Source organism: Podarcis raffonei, chromosome 2, assembly GCF_027172205.1.
Source record: "Podarcis raffonei isolate rPodRaf1 chromosome 2, rPodRaf1.pri, whole genome shotgun sequence".
NCBI lineage: Eukaryota > Metazoa > Chordata > Lepidosauria > Squamata > Lacertidae > Podarcis > Podarcis raffonei.
The window spans coordinates 23,397,173-23,413,711 of NC_070603.1; the positions used below are offsets into that span (position 1 = coordinate 23,397,173).

The 16,539-nt window shown below is 41.2% G+C and overlaps 1 protein-coding gene across 10 annotated transcripts in view; it reads right to left on the minus strand.

Annotated features, from left to right (window-relative positions):
- BPTF (bromodomain PHD finger transcription factor) overlaps positions 1–16,539 on the minus strand; it is a 63,820-nt gene that overhangs the window by 3,929 nt on the left and 43,352 nt on the right. For 6 of the 10 annotated variants that reach the window (XM_053375333.1, XM_053375328.1, XM_053375330.1 and 3 more), the window contains 11 exons: positions 15,973–16,096; positions 14,982–15,202; positions 13,447–13,678; positions 12,323–13,242; positions 11,294–11,376; positions 10,136–10,361; positions 8,338–8,702; positions 4,313–4,486; positions 3,181–3,373; positions 2,531–2,615; positions 4–190 (listed from right to left, as the gene is read on the minus strand). In XM_053375333.1, coding sequence (XP_053231308.1) covers positions 4–190; positions 2,531–2,615; positions 3,181–3,373; positions 4,313–4,486; positions 8,338–8,702; positions 10,136–10,361; positions 11,294–11,376; positions 12,323–13,242; positions 13,447–13,678; positions 14,982–15,202; positions 15,973–16,096 — 2,810 coding nt within the window. The remainder of the gene's footprint in view (positions 1–3; positions 191–2,530; positions 2,616–3,180; positions 3,374–4,312; positions 4,487–8,337; positions 8,703–10,135; positions 10,362–11,293; positions 11,377–12,322; positions 13,243–13,446; positions 13,679–14,981; positions 15,203–15,972; positions 16,097–16,539) is intronic. The other 4 variants (XM_053375334.1, XM_053375327.1, XM_053375335.1 and 1 more) reach the window with 3 other exon arrangements.

The following is a 16,539-nucleotide window of genomic DNA, read 5'->3' on the forward strand; positions in this document are numbered from 1 at the left end:
TACCTGCTTGCTTTGAATCCTTTTAGTTTCTGTACAAAGAATGATTCGAGAACCTCTGCACACTGATAAAAAGGGGAATCACTTGGATTGTAGTAACGACAGTTATCAAAAATTTTGGTCATGTCAGCCACAAACTCGGTCACCTTCTTGTAGTAACGTTTCAGTATTCTTTCTTCCATGGTGGAAAGGTCTTCAAAGTAAACAAAGGTGTTTTTTTAATTAAATAAATAAATAAAATGTCAGTAACCTATAGAATTCATCTCATACACTGAAAACAAGTAAGAAAAGCAACACTTTATAACAGTTAGTAATAGGAAGGTGGAGTAGAGAACAGGATGGAGAAGGGGAGGGGAATGTATTATCATTAGCTACAAATATGCAGATTTTTAAGAAATCCATGAAGTCACTGTGGAGAATTTAATAAGCTCGCTGACATTCCTAATGGAGATCACTTGGTTTTTATACCCTTAATTTTCAGCTTTGGCTTTCCTCATTTTTTTATCACTCAAAGCAATTAGTGCACATAAACATGCTTAATTTGCAGCTCATCTACTCCTGCTGACTGCTCCCTATTTCAATTAATAACCTTGGTTGACTGCTTCAATTAGTTGTCACTGAAATGCACATGCAATCACACAAAGAGCAGACTGTGATGAAGGACCCAGTTCTGTAACTGCCATAGTAACAACCGAGGACGAAATGAAAGCGGCGAAAAGGAGAAAGAGGGTACGTGTACACCTTCTCGTCACAAGAAAATAGTGATAAATAATAGTCAGGAAATAGAAACATTTCTCAAATTCTACGTGAACAGTATTTCCTCAACATACACTTTCTATCACAAACTGCAAAGCTTTTTTATTATTATTAAAAACTTGCTCTAGTGGAAGTCTTTGCACAGGCTTCTGCTAGTGGGAGTTGTTAGTTGAATCCTGCAGTTTGAGTAGGAAATCAGATTAAAATATGCTTATGTAGGACCAAATTTATTCCTAATTCAGAATATAGAATTAGCACATGAACTTTAACTTATTTAGGGCACAACCTGCCAGACATTAGAGCTAGGCCAAGCACAGATGTAGATTTATCTATGTAACTAAGACTGCTTTACTCTAAGTTAACGGTGCTGTCACACAGATGTCCTGCTAATGGTCTTTCAATAAGCTTCTGGTTGGCCACCGTGAGACCATGTTGCTGGCCTTTGGCCAGACCCAGCACGACTCTTCTTTTGTTCTTAACGTCAGGATCTCTGTTAGAAGACTTTAAGGCACTGGGGACAGGTTATTTGAAAGACCATGTTCTCTCACATTGTCTGTCACCTTTGCTCTTCTGCCTTCACAGACACCACTGACTGGGCCACAGAAGAGGGCCTGATTCGGTGGTGGCATCAAGGATGAGGACATCCTCCGTCGGCTCCGTGTTTTATAGCAAATACTCCAGACATCCTCATTTTGTCAGGATTTTGGGTTATTCTAACTTTGTACCCTACACTTACAAACGGCTTTCATGTTGCACTGTTTTCTAATTCTTAGTTATGCTTTATTACAATCTCGTTGCAATTTTATTGTGTGTGTGTGTGTGTGTGTGTGTGTGTGTATTCAAACCATATGGTGAGCCACCATGGTGACCCTTGTAGTAGAAAAGTGGGATACAACTCTCTAACAATTTTTTAATTGGTTTTTAAACAAATACAAACGCAATAACCATTAAACACTTATCCAGCAGTACATCGAAGGGTGCATGTTTTATCCATTGTCTCTAGACATGCACTTACACATTCAACACTCAAACATAATTACTTAATGTAACAACTCCACGGAGAATGTTGAAAGGCTGGTATAAGAAAGTCTTGATTTTGGTCATTAACATAGTTAAAGAAAGGGGTCCACATTTCCTGGAAGGTGTCTCTCTTTGTTGTGCCTTTAACTGCTCTCCTGTGTCTGGTGAGACACTCAGAAATTGCTATATCCCAGATGTTATTTTTACAAATCTCTTTAAGGAATCTAAATCAGGGGTCAGCAAACTTTTTCAGCAGGGGGCCGGTCCACTGTCCCTCAGACCTTGTGGGGGGCCGGACTATTTTTTTTTTTTTTGGGGGGGGGGAGAATGAACAAATTCCTATGCCCCACAAATAACCCAGAGATGCATTTTAAATAAAAGCACACATTCTACTCATGTAAAAATACGCTGATTCCCGGACTGTCTGTGGGCCAGATTTAGAAGGCGATTGGGCTGGATCCGGCCCCCGGGCCTTAGTTTGCCTACCCATGATCTAAATAAATACATCATTTTGCTCCCTCATAAACTACAGAGCCGTATGAAAATTTCTTTGGCTGCCATTTTTTGCAGTGACTAGGCAGTAAGTCCCACTGAATGCAATGGCACATACTTCCAAGTATACATGAACAAGATTGTTTCTTTGGATCTACCCTTCTGTGTGGTGAGCATATCCTGGATAACAGATCTGTCAATGAAAGGCAGCATATGTGCACTGCACATTCGTGACTGTAATCAAATCACGTGGGAATACACTTACCCATCGGTTCTTTGATAACACCGTAATAATCTGGAGCATCATTGGGATCTACTGGTTCTAGGAATGGCCATGCCATCTTGTGAGCCTGTTAGGAAAAGGAGATATTCAGTTCAAAATTCACTTCATTCATTAATATGAACCCCATTTCAGCCCAAGTCTAGAGGGCTGGATCGACTGTTGGCTGTTCCACAAACAAATGGGCTCCTTCCATTCACGGATGCTACTCAGAACCAGCAGAGGCTCCAGCTAAAGAAGAAGGGGGAGGAGAGATTATCTTTGCTGATTCCCTTTATCCTACACTATCTCACATGCTGTTTCTGAGCAGCTTCTTGGAAGCAAAGGGAGATGCAAGAATCTGCAATAATTGTCTTCCCCTTCCTACAGTGGAGCATCACTAAGCAGAAACCAGGATCCAACTCTGTGTGTCTGAACTGCATGGCGTTGGGAAGGGATGTATGAGGAGATATTTATAATTTTGGGCAATTGCTACCTACTAAGTGACCTGCTCTGACTTCAGAGGGAGTTTTATGTCCTCAAGAGTGCTTTTCAATTCCATGCATTTAATGAAATTCCATTGCCAAAAGATGTATTAGAACCGAATTTAAATATGCTGGGGGACTAAATTAAAATGAACCAAGTCTGGTCCTTACCTGTAATGACCGTAGCACTCTCTTCAGCCCCTCATAATCTTTATCAGTCAAGGGACTGAGTACTGTCATGGCATCTTCAGTTGACTGACATTGCGGACAGACATACTCATCAATGAGGTCTGCCTCACTTTGCAAAATACCAACGCAACGCCCATGATACCAGTTCTGACACCGGTCACAGCCAATGTAAAATCTGCAAGATCCCAAAAAAACCAGTTAACCTTTTCATGAAAATATTCCACTGGTCAGAAATCTAAACCGAGTAAGAACTTTTGCCTCTCGAATTTGAAATGAAACATGCTATAAATGCTAATCAAGCTACATGTTTACTGAAATAATTGTAACAGCATTCAATTGTGAAGAAAAATTACCAAAAACCACCAGAATGCCTATATTACGCAAATCCAATTGAAAAAACACGTAAACGTAATAGGCCGTATAGTAACAATTGCAAGGCTATTTACTCAAAACTACTTTTCAAAAATTAGATACAGCTTCTTAAAAGAAGAAGCACCTAATTTCTGAAAAGTAGTTTCGAAGAAAAATTACCAGCATCAACAACATTTAATCTCAAGCAATTGAATTATCTACAGACCATAACTTGCAAAGCTGAAAGAAATAAAAGTGAAGCCAGAAATCATACATTTTGCATTTGCAAACAGAGGTGTTACCAAAAGTAATAGTTTGCCCAACTATTTTTTAATATATCTATATTCATTTAAAAATGGTAATTCAGAGTCCTGCAACACATTAAAGGGGTACTCATAACAGACTTAATACCACTCAGATACCCATACCATATTCAGTTTAAACAAAGCATAACTTTAATTGCAGTAAGTTAGGAACTCCTACTAGCTATTGTATTTTGTAGGAAATGTGTTGTAACAAATCAGTAAAATTTGCCTGCTTTAGAATATTAACTTGTTTTATTACAAATACTGCAAACCCCACTTTTCCTGAAAGTCAAACATTCATCATTTTGAGCAACATTTCATATATATTTTTTTAAAAGTCACATCACTAGATACAACATATGTGGAACAATATTTCTTTTTTGTTCAAGAAACACATTACCAAACTCAGAGCAGTTTGCTACCTATATATTAAATAAGAGGTTCTTGTCAGAACTCACTGTGACTCATCATAAGGTGTTCTGCAGATACAGTATAATTCCTCACTGCTGCCCTCTTGTGCCCGTTTACACTCATTACAGATGTACACATCCATTTTCTTAGCCTCCTTTTCTGTGATGCCAACACATTCTCCATGATACCAGTTAGTACAAAGATCACAGCCAATATAGAACCTAAAAGTATTTACAATGAAAATGACAATGTAATTGTCATTTCAAATGGCATGGCACTTGCTAACCTGATTCCCTGAAACGTTCTGATTTCATTTTCCTAACTACATCAACCTAGCCTTCCAAAGCTAACCTCTGAAGCTAATGCGGTGGACATAGTTCTTTAGGGCCTGGTTCAATAAACAGTTGTATTTCTTAGAAAAACAGGTTGGTTGATATGCACTGAATTCTGAAATATGCGAATGTCTCAACTGTGAATGCACAAACACAAGGCCAAAGAAAAAGATATTCATTTTCAAAACTGTGCAGCTAAGAAGCCACTTAAATAGAGGCTAATTTTGTAAGATTTGAAAATGTCTATCTCCATTTTAAAAAACAAAGCACAGACACAACTGGAAGTTAGCAGGTACACTAAAAAGAGCATGCATACCAGCCATGTGTAAAATACATATTGGTATAACATGACATGAAGGAAAATGGGACAAGTGGATGTAAGTTTTAAAATTTCTAAGAAACAGCCTGAAATCGGTGGAACTTGACTCTTTAAAACTGAAAGGCTATTCCTTCAATAATGTAAATTCTCAAGACAACACTGTGTGACAGATCAAGTATGGTATGGTTAAGGCATGAAGTAAAAAAAACACCACACAATTCTGCAAGTATCTCTTTCACACTGGCAATTTTGCAAGTCGATATCATTTGACTGCATCTAAACTCAAATGCGACTACCAAAGTTATGGAGGAAAAAGAGCCACGTCTGTGGCATACCGTGTCAAACCACAGTCTGACGCTCCAATTCTTTCCCATTTGTCCTGGTTGGGGGCAAACCATATATCCAAAACTAGGTTGGAGGGGTGGAGAGGTACTGTGTGCCCCGAAACAAGAAGGGAGGGAAGGAAGGAAAATGCAGCCAGTACGGGAAGAAGGAGCATGTTGATTCTTAAGGGCGATTCTAAGCTCGTTCATGTGCCACCAAAGCTGGTTTGGTGTTACATCTTGAATGAGCTTCTATCTCGAAGCTAATTTGAGTACGCCTTCAGGGCGCCCTCTCCTCGTGCACCATGTTAACATTTTATTAACGTTATGGGCTGAATTCCTGCAGACTGATTGGCTCCAACACAAAACATTGCTGCACAGCAATGCTTAGTATATATTCTGTTCCCTATCCCCAGCTCATAAAAAGGTTACCCCCCCCCAAAAAAAAATAGGTTGGAATTTATTTACTACGGCTTCAATGCTCTCTTTGTAGCATTGTTGAGGAACTTCTCCACTATAATAATAATAAATTTTTATTTATACCCCACCCTCCCCAGTCGAAGCCGGGCCCAGAGCGGCTAACAACAGTAAAATAATACAGCATTCTAAAATCAATTCATTATAAAATCAGTTCAAATCAAATTGATGGCAACCACTGGGCTAGAGTTCTGTGAAGAATTACCAAAGGAGGGAGTCAGGCTGTGCCTTGGCCAAAGGCCTGGTGGAACAGCTCTGCCTTGCAGGCCCTGCGGAAAAATGTCAAGTCCCGCAGGGCCCTAGTCTCTTGTGACAGAGCGTTCCACCAGATCAGAGCCACAGCCGAAAAAACCCTGGTTTTGGTTGAGGCCAGCCTAACCTCCTTGTGGCCCAGGACCTCCAAGATGTTTTTGTTTGAAGACCGTAAGGTCCTCCGTGGGACATACCAGGAGAGGCAGTCCTGTAGGTACGAGGGTCCTAGGCTATATAGGGCTTTAAAGTTTAAAACCATAACCTTAAACCTGATCCTGTACTCCACCGGGAGCCAGTGCAGCTGGTATAGTACTGGGTGAATGTGATCCCGCAGCGAGGACCCTGTAAGGAGTCTTGCCGCGGCATTCTGCACCCGCTGGAGTTTCTGGGTCAGTCTCAGGGGCAGCCCCACGTAGAGTGAGTTACAATAATCCAGTAATTTTTAAAGCGATATCTCAGTTCACCACCTTTACTCCTGGCTTGCCTTCCACTGCTGCCACAACAGAACATCTACTGAGCCTAAAGAAACAGTTTTGCTACAGGATGGCCAGGCATACACATCACAAGGACTGCTAATACCAATACACTATGGCTTGGATCCAGGCAGCATGAGTGGAACTCTGTTCACACAGTGGGGCTTCTCTACCTTCTCCTCCTCTGAGCACCCCCCCACTCAATTCTGGATAAGTCCCCTCCCCATCAGGAGCAGCAGAAGAAGGAATGCCCCATCACGAGAGCAGAATTCTGCTCACCCTGCTCTGTATGCAAGCCTATGGCTCCCGATAGATTTGCTTCTCTTACGTTCTGTCAACCTCTGAGAAGACTGAGAACATTAAGGCTATGGGCTTGAACTGCAAGAAGCCTCATCCCTACACTTAGCATAATTCTAGCATAAAAACATATACAGAATGTGGTATGAATTGTCAGTTCTCTTCCATGCAATCACTGAAACTTAATTTTTTTAAAAAATAATCCAAAGTAACAAAACGGCTTGACTAAAATTTTAATAACCTGCAATTTGTAAATACCAGTGCTGCTGTTCCATTTGTGCAGAAGGATTCTGCTTGAGCAACAAGACGCGCCACCTCTCTCCCCTGGTGTCCCCTGCACACTCCCAAAACCTGTTCCATATGGTTGGGAGGTGGTCTCTGGAGCAGGTTTTTGGGGCACGAGGGAAGAGAAGAGAAAGGGAAGTCACGTTGCACGAGGAACTCTGTTCACGCAGTGCTGGATCCAACCCTAGCTGATCTACTCACAAACGGAATAAGTTCAGAGTTTGAGTAGAGAATGAAACACCCTTCTAATTGTTTTGAACTGTAAGGGAGAAACTACCTTATTTGTAGAAATGCATTAAAAATGCTGAACCCATAAATTAAAATCTGAGACCTACTCCTAAGACAAGCCCCATTAGAAATAGTGTCAGATACAAAGGATCCGAGTTTGGTGGATCATGCTCAGTCTTAACAAAACAAATGCTTTTTCACACACATGGTGGAATTAATTTCAAATATGCCACCTCAGCCACATGGTTTCACTATGCTGCATTTTACAATACCGTACTTTTCCATCTATAAGACGCCCCCATGTATAGGAACCGCCAATTTTAAGAAAATGAGTGGAGATGGCTGCACTCAAACAGAAGCCGCGTCGGATGTTCAGCTTCCAAAAAACTTTGGAAAGCCAGAACAATTACTTCCGGGTTTTCGGCATTTGGGAGCCAAAATGTACGAGTACCAAGGGTTTGAGAACCAAGGTACGACTGTGTAGAACTCTCCCTTTCCTTGTTTAGTATTATTATTAAGTTGAACATATTTTATATAGAACTGCAGTTTCCATTTTGTTAAGTGCCTTCAGCTTCTGAAATACCAAATCTTAAAAGTCTGAAAAAAGGTATTAAATAATCTAAGAAGAAATAAACACTTAAAAAAATGTACTGCAGCACAGTAACTTGGACTCTATGTAAACTACAGAAGAAATGCTTCTCCCCTGTGCAGAAATACAATCCAGAAATCTCTTTGTGGGATGTCCAGAGCCTGTTGAAGAGAAGAAGACTGGCCTATAATCCCTTGCTTCCAAAGCAGAGGCATAAAGACAAAGGAAAGAATAAAAGCAAAATAAAGGATGTGCAATGTGAGACATCATATAATGGAAACATGCAAATAGATAAAATATGAATCACAAAAACTAACAGACTGGTATTTAGAAATACAATCCTGAGTGCTTACATCTTCAGTACCTTCCCAGTGACCGTATAGACAACTGATATATACATATATACAACCCCATTTCTGGTAATCTCCCACAAGTACTAACTAAATGCTAAAACTAAACTAAGTATAACACAAACACCTTTAAGATCCACTACTCACTTAGATTCATCATAAGGCGTCTTGCAGATGCAGTAAAGCTTGGTGTCCTTCTTGGATTCCTTTGAGGTAGTAGATATCATTTTCTTTTTCTTCGATTTAGAAGACGAGGACTCTTTCTCTTCCTCTCGTTTTCTCTTATGGGATGAAACGGGTGTCGTGACCGTGGTTGTCGATGCAACATTGGTACTGTGTGGTGGTGGAGGAGGAGGAGGAGGTGGTGGAGGTGGAGGAGGAGGAGGAGGTGGTGGTGGTGGTGGTGGAGGTGGCGGTGGTACTGCTGCTGCGGCAGCAGCGGCGGCAGCAGCAGCTGCCTGCGCCTTTTCTTTCTCTCTCTTAATTTTTGCCAGGTCTTTCTTTAGCTCTTCCTAAGTGAAATTAAAAGCAAACGAACAGCAAACATGGACAATTAATTACAAGGTCAATCTAGATATACGCCATTAAACACACGGAGCTAGTCGCTCCTGCTGTGTATGCAAGTTTTCTGCATAGCTGTCAACTTTCAGATTTGAAAATAAGGGATCAGCAGCCTCGAAAATAAGGGATCAGAAGCCTCACCTGTCCCGGGGACAGTCTACAGGATATCTAACAATCTGGGATACCAGCAGGTAATGGCACTAGAATAAGGGAATTTGCAGCAAAAAAGGGGAAGGTTGACAGCTATGGTTTTTTGTATGGGTGGTGAAGATTTCGCACGGGGGTTCTGGTCCTGGCCCCTGTGAGCGTCGGTGGAGCACATATAAGCGTACTCCACCCCTTTCTGCCTTCTTCCAGGTCCAAAAAGACCTGCGCATCAATTGGATGTGCCTAAAATAGTCGCCACATATACTATGATACTGTGAGCTGCCCTGCGTAGAATTTATTGGACCACAGCATTTGTGGACTTCTGCATTTCCATAATGTTGTTTAATGGGTATTTATACTTTGTAAGCGGCTTAGAAGTCTGTTCTGGCATTAAGAGGTAAATTAATTAATGATTAGGGGGATGCCAAAGCTCTGTCAAGAAATCAGAAATCAGTTTGCTACCAAAGAAGAGAACAAGGCACACAGATCTAGTTTTATGAGATGCAAACCAACAGGAAAACATTTAAATGGAATTATCTTAATGTAGTATCTGTGCCTAATTTATCAATACACCAACATTTCCTTAATAATAAATAGCTCTGCATAGGCATATTCATGTGTATAACTTTATATCAACTTAGCCTTTGTTTCGGAGGCCTAAGGAAGCAAATCTCACCAAAACCCAAAGGAAAGATTTAAGACTATGATGAGCTATACCTAGAAATGTGAATGATTAGCCCTTTGCTGATTGCTATCGCTAATCTTCAGTAAACATACAAATTTATTTTTACTATAACTACTAAAAAAGTAAGAAAACACCCATACGAGGTGTTTTTAAGGATCTGACTTGGGCACTAATAAGCAGTTCTATAAGAGACAAAAATTAGAAATGTATGTGAAGCGGCAACTTAATCCAAGATGACCAAAGGAGTCACAAATTACTCTGCAAGTAGGTGGAAACTAAATATTTTACCTAAATATTGTTCTGTTTTGTGGTAAGACGGCATGGAATTCCCACAGTGCTAAATCTGTCTGGAACGGACCAATTAAGATTTCAGCTAACAGGGGTTCTGGATCATCAGTCAAGAGTGAAGGCCAAGGGAATATAATGGGAGAGAAAGTGCTAAAATGTGGCAAACTGCACTGAGACAGAATGCACTTAAGTTAAAATGCATATATTGAGTGGGAATATCCATGAGTACAAAAAGTCTAGCTCTGAACTTTCTCTTACATTTACCTGCACTTCAATTTGTAAGTCTTTGTCCAGAAGTGCCCTTTTCTTTAGTATTTCCGCTTTAAGTTGTTCCTTATGTTTGAAGAGCAGAGCCGAGAGTTTAGTTGCATTCTGTTTACTGCGCTTTTGTTCCACACTCTCTTCTCGCTTTCGTTTCTTAGCAGCCTGTTTTTCTTCTTTATCTATCTTATCCAGAATATACTTCATTACTTGGTTGCACACTATCATTCTGGAGAAGAAATAGAAAAAATACTATTATGAAGAGACTAATAAGGGGGCGATGGAGAACCACAAAGATTGCATTTAGTAATCAAATAAAAATAAGAATAGTTTTAAGATAATGACTAAAGCTGAAGAGCATTTTTAGGGAGAAGAAAAAAATATCAATCAGAAACCAAATCTTTTTATAGTACCACAGCCTCTATATTAGATGTTAGTACACATTATGTGAAGCTACAAGGTGTATAAACAGGCACCCCAACCCTCTAAATAATATTCTGTATTCACAGCTTTCCTTTCTTTTCCATCGTTCAAAGTTTGTAGAATAGTAAAAATACCAGCAGACATGGGACAATGTCAGGTCATATTGTAAGCATGCAGAAAAAACATGGAGCGGTTTAAGTAAAGGGATGCTTATAAAAACATACTGTTATCCAATTTTGTAGCATTGTGCATTTTGTGGTTTCTGTGTAGGATCAGAGGTTGGAAGAAGTTACTTAAAAGAGATCGCAATATTGAGTAGTATGGTCGCAGCAGGAGAAAAGAGACCCCCGGGCTTCTTCTCTGCCTCTTATCCCCGCTCCTCCTCTCCAGCCTCCAATTCTGCTCTCCACCAGACTCTTCCTGCTCACTAAACCCTGTTACCTCTTCACCTTCCAACACCTTCTTCCCCCAGTCTGCTCCCTTTTCTCCCTCTGACCACTCACTGTCATCCCACCACCAATCCCTGGCTCCAGATCTTCTCCCTTGGGGGTTGCCCGGCTGTTGAATCCCACCACTTCTCTGCACCCAGCCAGTTCATGACACAATGGCTCAAACAAACATGAGCAACTTTCTATGAGTAAGTTGGTAGTAAACGTTTGAATCAGCACATATTCTTCTACACCGGAAAATACTGAAAGGAACCATACGCCTTGCTTAATGTCTGTCCATCTGCCTTACCGCTGATTCTCTTCCCGTTCAGCAGGGGTCAACGTCTTTTTCTGTTTTAGATGCTCGATCACAGCGTTGTGCTTCATTACCACCTTCAAGAAAAGGGGGTGGGGGGTGGGAAATCAAAACCTTTGATGGCAAGAAGCGACAAAATGAAACACACTTTTAAAGCTGCAGGTAATTTTAAACCTGAGTGTCACAGGGATTAAACCCATTGCCAGTAAAGTAAAAGCGACCTTCATTTGCTCAGCAGTTGCCTGTGCAATTCTGGTGAAGGGAAATAGGAGCCCTTGACTCCTTCTAAAGCTGAGGAAGAAGCAGATCAGGAGGGGTGGGGTGGGATATTAGCTGCAGAGGAAGATTTGATGGAGAAGTACGTGAGCTCAGAGTGAAGCATTCTCCGAGTTTCAATTAAAGAGGACTACAAAATGCTTTTGAAGCTCTCCTTCAATTCTGTACAGAAGCCTTCAAAGTATTTTAGATGTATGGCACTATAGCAGGGATAGCCAACATGTTGCCCTCCAGATGTTGTTGGACGCCAGCTTCCATCAGCACTAGGCAGAATGACCAATGGTGAAGGATGATGGGAGTTGAAGTTTAACAAGTGGGAGGACGGGGACATCACCTACTCTAACACTGTAGTATGGCAACAGAATTGACTGTGTATGAATTTTCTTCCCCAGATCCATCACTAGTAGTTTACAACACTAGGCTGCTATCATGCCAAGTCTTCTCTTCTACAGAAAAAATGTAGTGCGGAAATAGCGTGGAAGACTGAGCAATCAGATCCAAGTCTCTTCTCCCCTGAACTGAAGATGCCCTGGCAGCAAACTTTGAAGTAGTAAATCATGCCACCAAGTACTTAAAAAAACCCATTAAGATACAGAACATCTGTTACATTTACAAAAAAGGGATATGCAATGTAGTTTAATAAGGAAAGACCCCTAAGATTTAAACCAAATGCACAGGCCAAAGGATTCACATGCATAGAGCTTGACGACCAAGAACAGGAGTGATAATGTCTTTGGATAAGTGTACCTGTTTCTGGATAATGTCACTCTGATTAGAAGCCTGGAGGGAGTGCTCACGTTTAATTTCAATATGCTGCTGTTTTTTCTTCTGCTGCTGCTCTCTGAGCTGCTGAACCCTTTGCAGTTGCTCTTGAACGCTGGCCGCTTGAACAGTTACCACGTTCTGGATCTGATGAGCTTGCACCGGGCCGGCTTGCTGAATCTGAATAGGCAACTGAAGTTTAATTTGCTGAGGCAGACCACCTTGCTGGGCCTGTATCTGAGCCACAACATGGGACTGGAGCTGAGAGAACACCTGGACTTGCTGCTGAAGCTGTGGGACTGTGATCACCTTAGTCTGCGGTGGCTGGATTTGCAGCTGAGGACGTGGAGATTGCACGGTAACTTGATTTACGTTTGGCGTGGGGGGCAGAGTTTGAACCGAAGTTGGAACCTGGGGCTGTGAAGTCTGGATTTGGATCGAAGGATGCGGCTGCATGGGGACGTGCTGTGGCGCTGGAGTCTGGACCTGAGCTGGCTGAATCATCTGAACTTTGGGCGGGGTCTGTGGGTGTACCCCTGACTGGGCCGGGCTTTGAACTTGAGCTAAAGGCTGCCCTTGCGGAAGGCTCTGGGGTGGAGTCTGAGCAGTGGCTGGAGTTACGGTTGGTTGCGATACAGGAGGCTGTGCTTCGGAGATAACTGGGCATGGAAGTGAAGCTGGAGGCTGAGCTTCGGCGGCTGCCTGGGCTTCAGCCCGAGGCGGAGATTGAGTAGGCTGCGTCTGAGCTGGAGGCTGAGGCTGAATACTCTGGGGTTGCCCCTGAGACTGGCCTTGGAGCTGACTCTGAGGCGGCTGGGGTTCAGGAGGAGGAGGAGGAGGAGGAAGCTCTGGCGCTGGCTGTGTTTGGGTCTGTGCTTGAGAAGTTTGCTTCTGTTCTCCTGCAGCTGGGGAGATAAAAAGCAGGACTTACCTTGAGAGCCATACTAACAACAATCTGAGGAGCAGCTTTCCTTCTCTAAGAAGCCACCATAAGGCTTCAGCATTTCTGAGCCCGAAAAGCATTCCCAAAGAGAAACTACTTTTATTTCAAAGCTGAAATGCATTTGTTTCCATTTAATATACATATATATTTTTAAAAACAACCCTACCTGGTGTTGAGGTGGAAACTGTAGTTGTAGTAGTACTAGCTGCAGTAGCTGCTGCTGCTGCTGGTGGAAGTGGGGTGAAAAGAAACCGCTGGATTGTACCATTTGGCATAGCTGCTTGCATTAGCTGTTGGCCTGGTCCTGGTATTACCGTGACACCCTGCGGGATCAACTGCAACTGCCCAGTGGTTTGACCTTGCCCTTGAATCACCACAGTCAAACCTTGACTGCCACCCTAAAAGTGGGGGAAATGTAAACGTCAATACCCATAAAAGATCCCAATGGAGTATATCAAGGGCTTGCACCGTGTAATGAACTTTCCAACTGGAACGGTTGGTGACACCCAATGTTGGTGCGTCCCCTTCTCCTCCCCTGTAATCACCGACCCACAATTTGCTCCCGGAGGCCCCCCAACCTTTCAGAGAAAATCTTGATCGAATACACAGGAGCTGCAGGGAGGAGAGAGAATCCCTTCCACCGCTAGTGGGTAAGATTTCACCCACAAGCTCTGGCATCTGGTTATTTAAAAGAGCAGTCTTTTATGAAAAATAATTTACCACACCTATAAGTTGTTGCAAATAAAGAGAGGGGAAATTGAAAAGTTTTTCAACAACAAAGCTTACTGGGAAATGATATATATTGAATTGAAAAAGATGTTTAAAATAACATTTGTTTTAAAAAAAACAAACCCCACACAGCGGCCTTTCTTCTGGGAATTATAGGGGTAGAACTACCAAAACGGTATAGAAATTTATTCATATATGCGACTACAGCGGCAATGATGTTATTTGCTCCAAAATGCAAAGAAGAAGGCCCGACGAAAGAAGAATGGATACAAAAACTTATGGATTATGCAGAGATGGTGAAATTTACTAGAAAAATAAGAAATCAAGATAACAAACTTTTTATAAATGGATGGAAATGATTTATTGAATATGTACAAATAATCTGTAAACAGATACAGACACTGGCAGCATTATTGTAATAACCTGCAGTTTCATAAGAGTAAATAATTAAAGTAGATGAATAAAAGAATAAGTTAAGTTAATTTAGAATATGCAGGAAATGATAAAAATAAATTTAAGGAACCGCAGAAAGAGGTGGAAGGAAGCAAAGTTTTGAAATGTTTTTTATGCGTGTGTGTGTGTGTGTGTGTGTGAGAGAGAGAGAGAGAGAGAGAGAGAGATTTTCATATACATTTCAATAGTTTTACAGTCATTTTAACATTTCAAAATTAGACTTCCTCCTCTTTCTGAGTTTTGAAATGTTAAAATGACTGTAAAACTGGAAATCATTAAAAAAAGAAAGAAAGAAAAGTTTTTCAACAATAATGCAACAGAAACTAAACATGTCATTTGAGATCAACCCATTTACCTCACGCGGTGGAGGAACCTTAGTTTATCATGAATCTTTTCCAAACTTCTTACAAAAATGTAGTAGATGCAGTTATTAACTCAGAAGATGCCTGCTTTAAATTGACATTGCATGTGCAAGGAAAGGCAAATCATCGCCACACAACAAACATCATGAAAGCTTACCTGTCCTTGTGTGAGCTGCGTGAGCTGCGCCATTGTAAGTTTCACCTGACCCTGTTGAGGACGAGGTGGGTGTGGTGATGCAGCTTGCGGCTGCATGTGCTGCAAAGGGGCTCCTGGAGTTGTCACTACCTTTGGATTTGCAGAAACGGTGGTAGCGCTAGACACTGCTGTGGAAACAGGCTGACCTCTGATTATCTGGGTCACTACTTGCTGGGTCTGGCCTGCATGGACATATCATTTGTATTATTAAGAAGCTGTTCCCAACACAAGAAGCCTCTGCGAAAAAGAATTCCAAGGCTGCTTCTCCCTCCCATCTTCCAAGTTCCATTGACCAGTAAAATCACTGGGTCCATTGACCAGTCGTGTGCCTCCATGTCTCTTCAAAGCCATGAAAAAAAATGCAGCCTAGTATTACCTTTTCCTCATTCTGCAGCTTAGTTATAATATATGCCAACGTGGCTAAGCTTTGGTCCTCTGGATGTTGCTGGGCTTCAATTTCCAACAGCATAGCCAATGGCCAGGGATAATAGGAGTTGTAGCCCAACTGTATCTGAAGGGCCGAAGCTTAGCCACTCTTGATAGAAGCCAGGAAGTCCAAGATGGGTTTGGACTCGTGTTTCTGAAAAAGAAGCCTTCAGTGCAGTCTGCAATGTATCTCAGCTTTTCAAACCACAAAAAAGAAGGCAAAGATTCCTATCATCTAGCACAAGCACCTTGTCTGAACATAAGAACAATCTGAATACCAGCCAGAGTATTTATTGTTTTTATGATTCAGAAACAAAAATAAGTAGCAAAATGCATAGTGCTTTCTTTTTAATATTATTCAGCTGACTGGCCCGAAATGTTTAAGTTTTATCAGTAATTTAAAGCAAAAATCCTAACACAGACATGCCTGAACTAGTGTTGATGATACTTCTTTTTCTTTTTTAAATGAAGAAAAAAAAATCATGGATTTCACATACTGGAGGTTTAAAAATCAAAATTAACCTACTAGTTGGAAGAATACCTTGCTGTACCACGACAGGTGTTCGAATGATGGTCTTTCCTAATGCTGATTGCTGAAGTGGTGTCCTTATGACTGTCATCCCAGGCCGGAGAGGTGTCCCAGCCATGACCTACACAAGTTACAAGGAAAACAGTCAACTTTTTCTTGAACTAAACTTATTTCTATACATATTGTGACTCGTATATGGAAAAAAAAACCACTTTTAAGAAACCATTTTTTAAAAAACAGTTTTTCAGGTAAGCTAAAAGTTGAAAAAAGCAAAACATCCCCCAAAGTTAAATATAAAATGTAACAATATATAACAATATACTGTTAAATTTTTACTTTGGGTTCCGCCCCCCAAGCTTTTTATTTATCCAAAACACTTTTCAAAAGCCTTTTTAAGGTGCAAACTACATTACTTTTTCTCTGGTTAATCCACCGCTCTTCAAACATCTCCATTCATATTTCTTTTCATGAAGTTTTATTTATGTAGTGCAACCCAAACATTTGCAACAATAATAAAACTCCAGCGCTATGAAAAATGAAATCACGTATGTCTTGAGAGAAAAC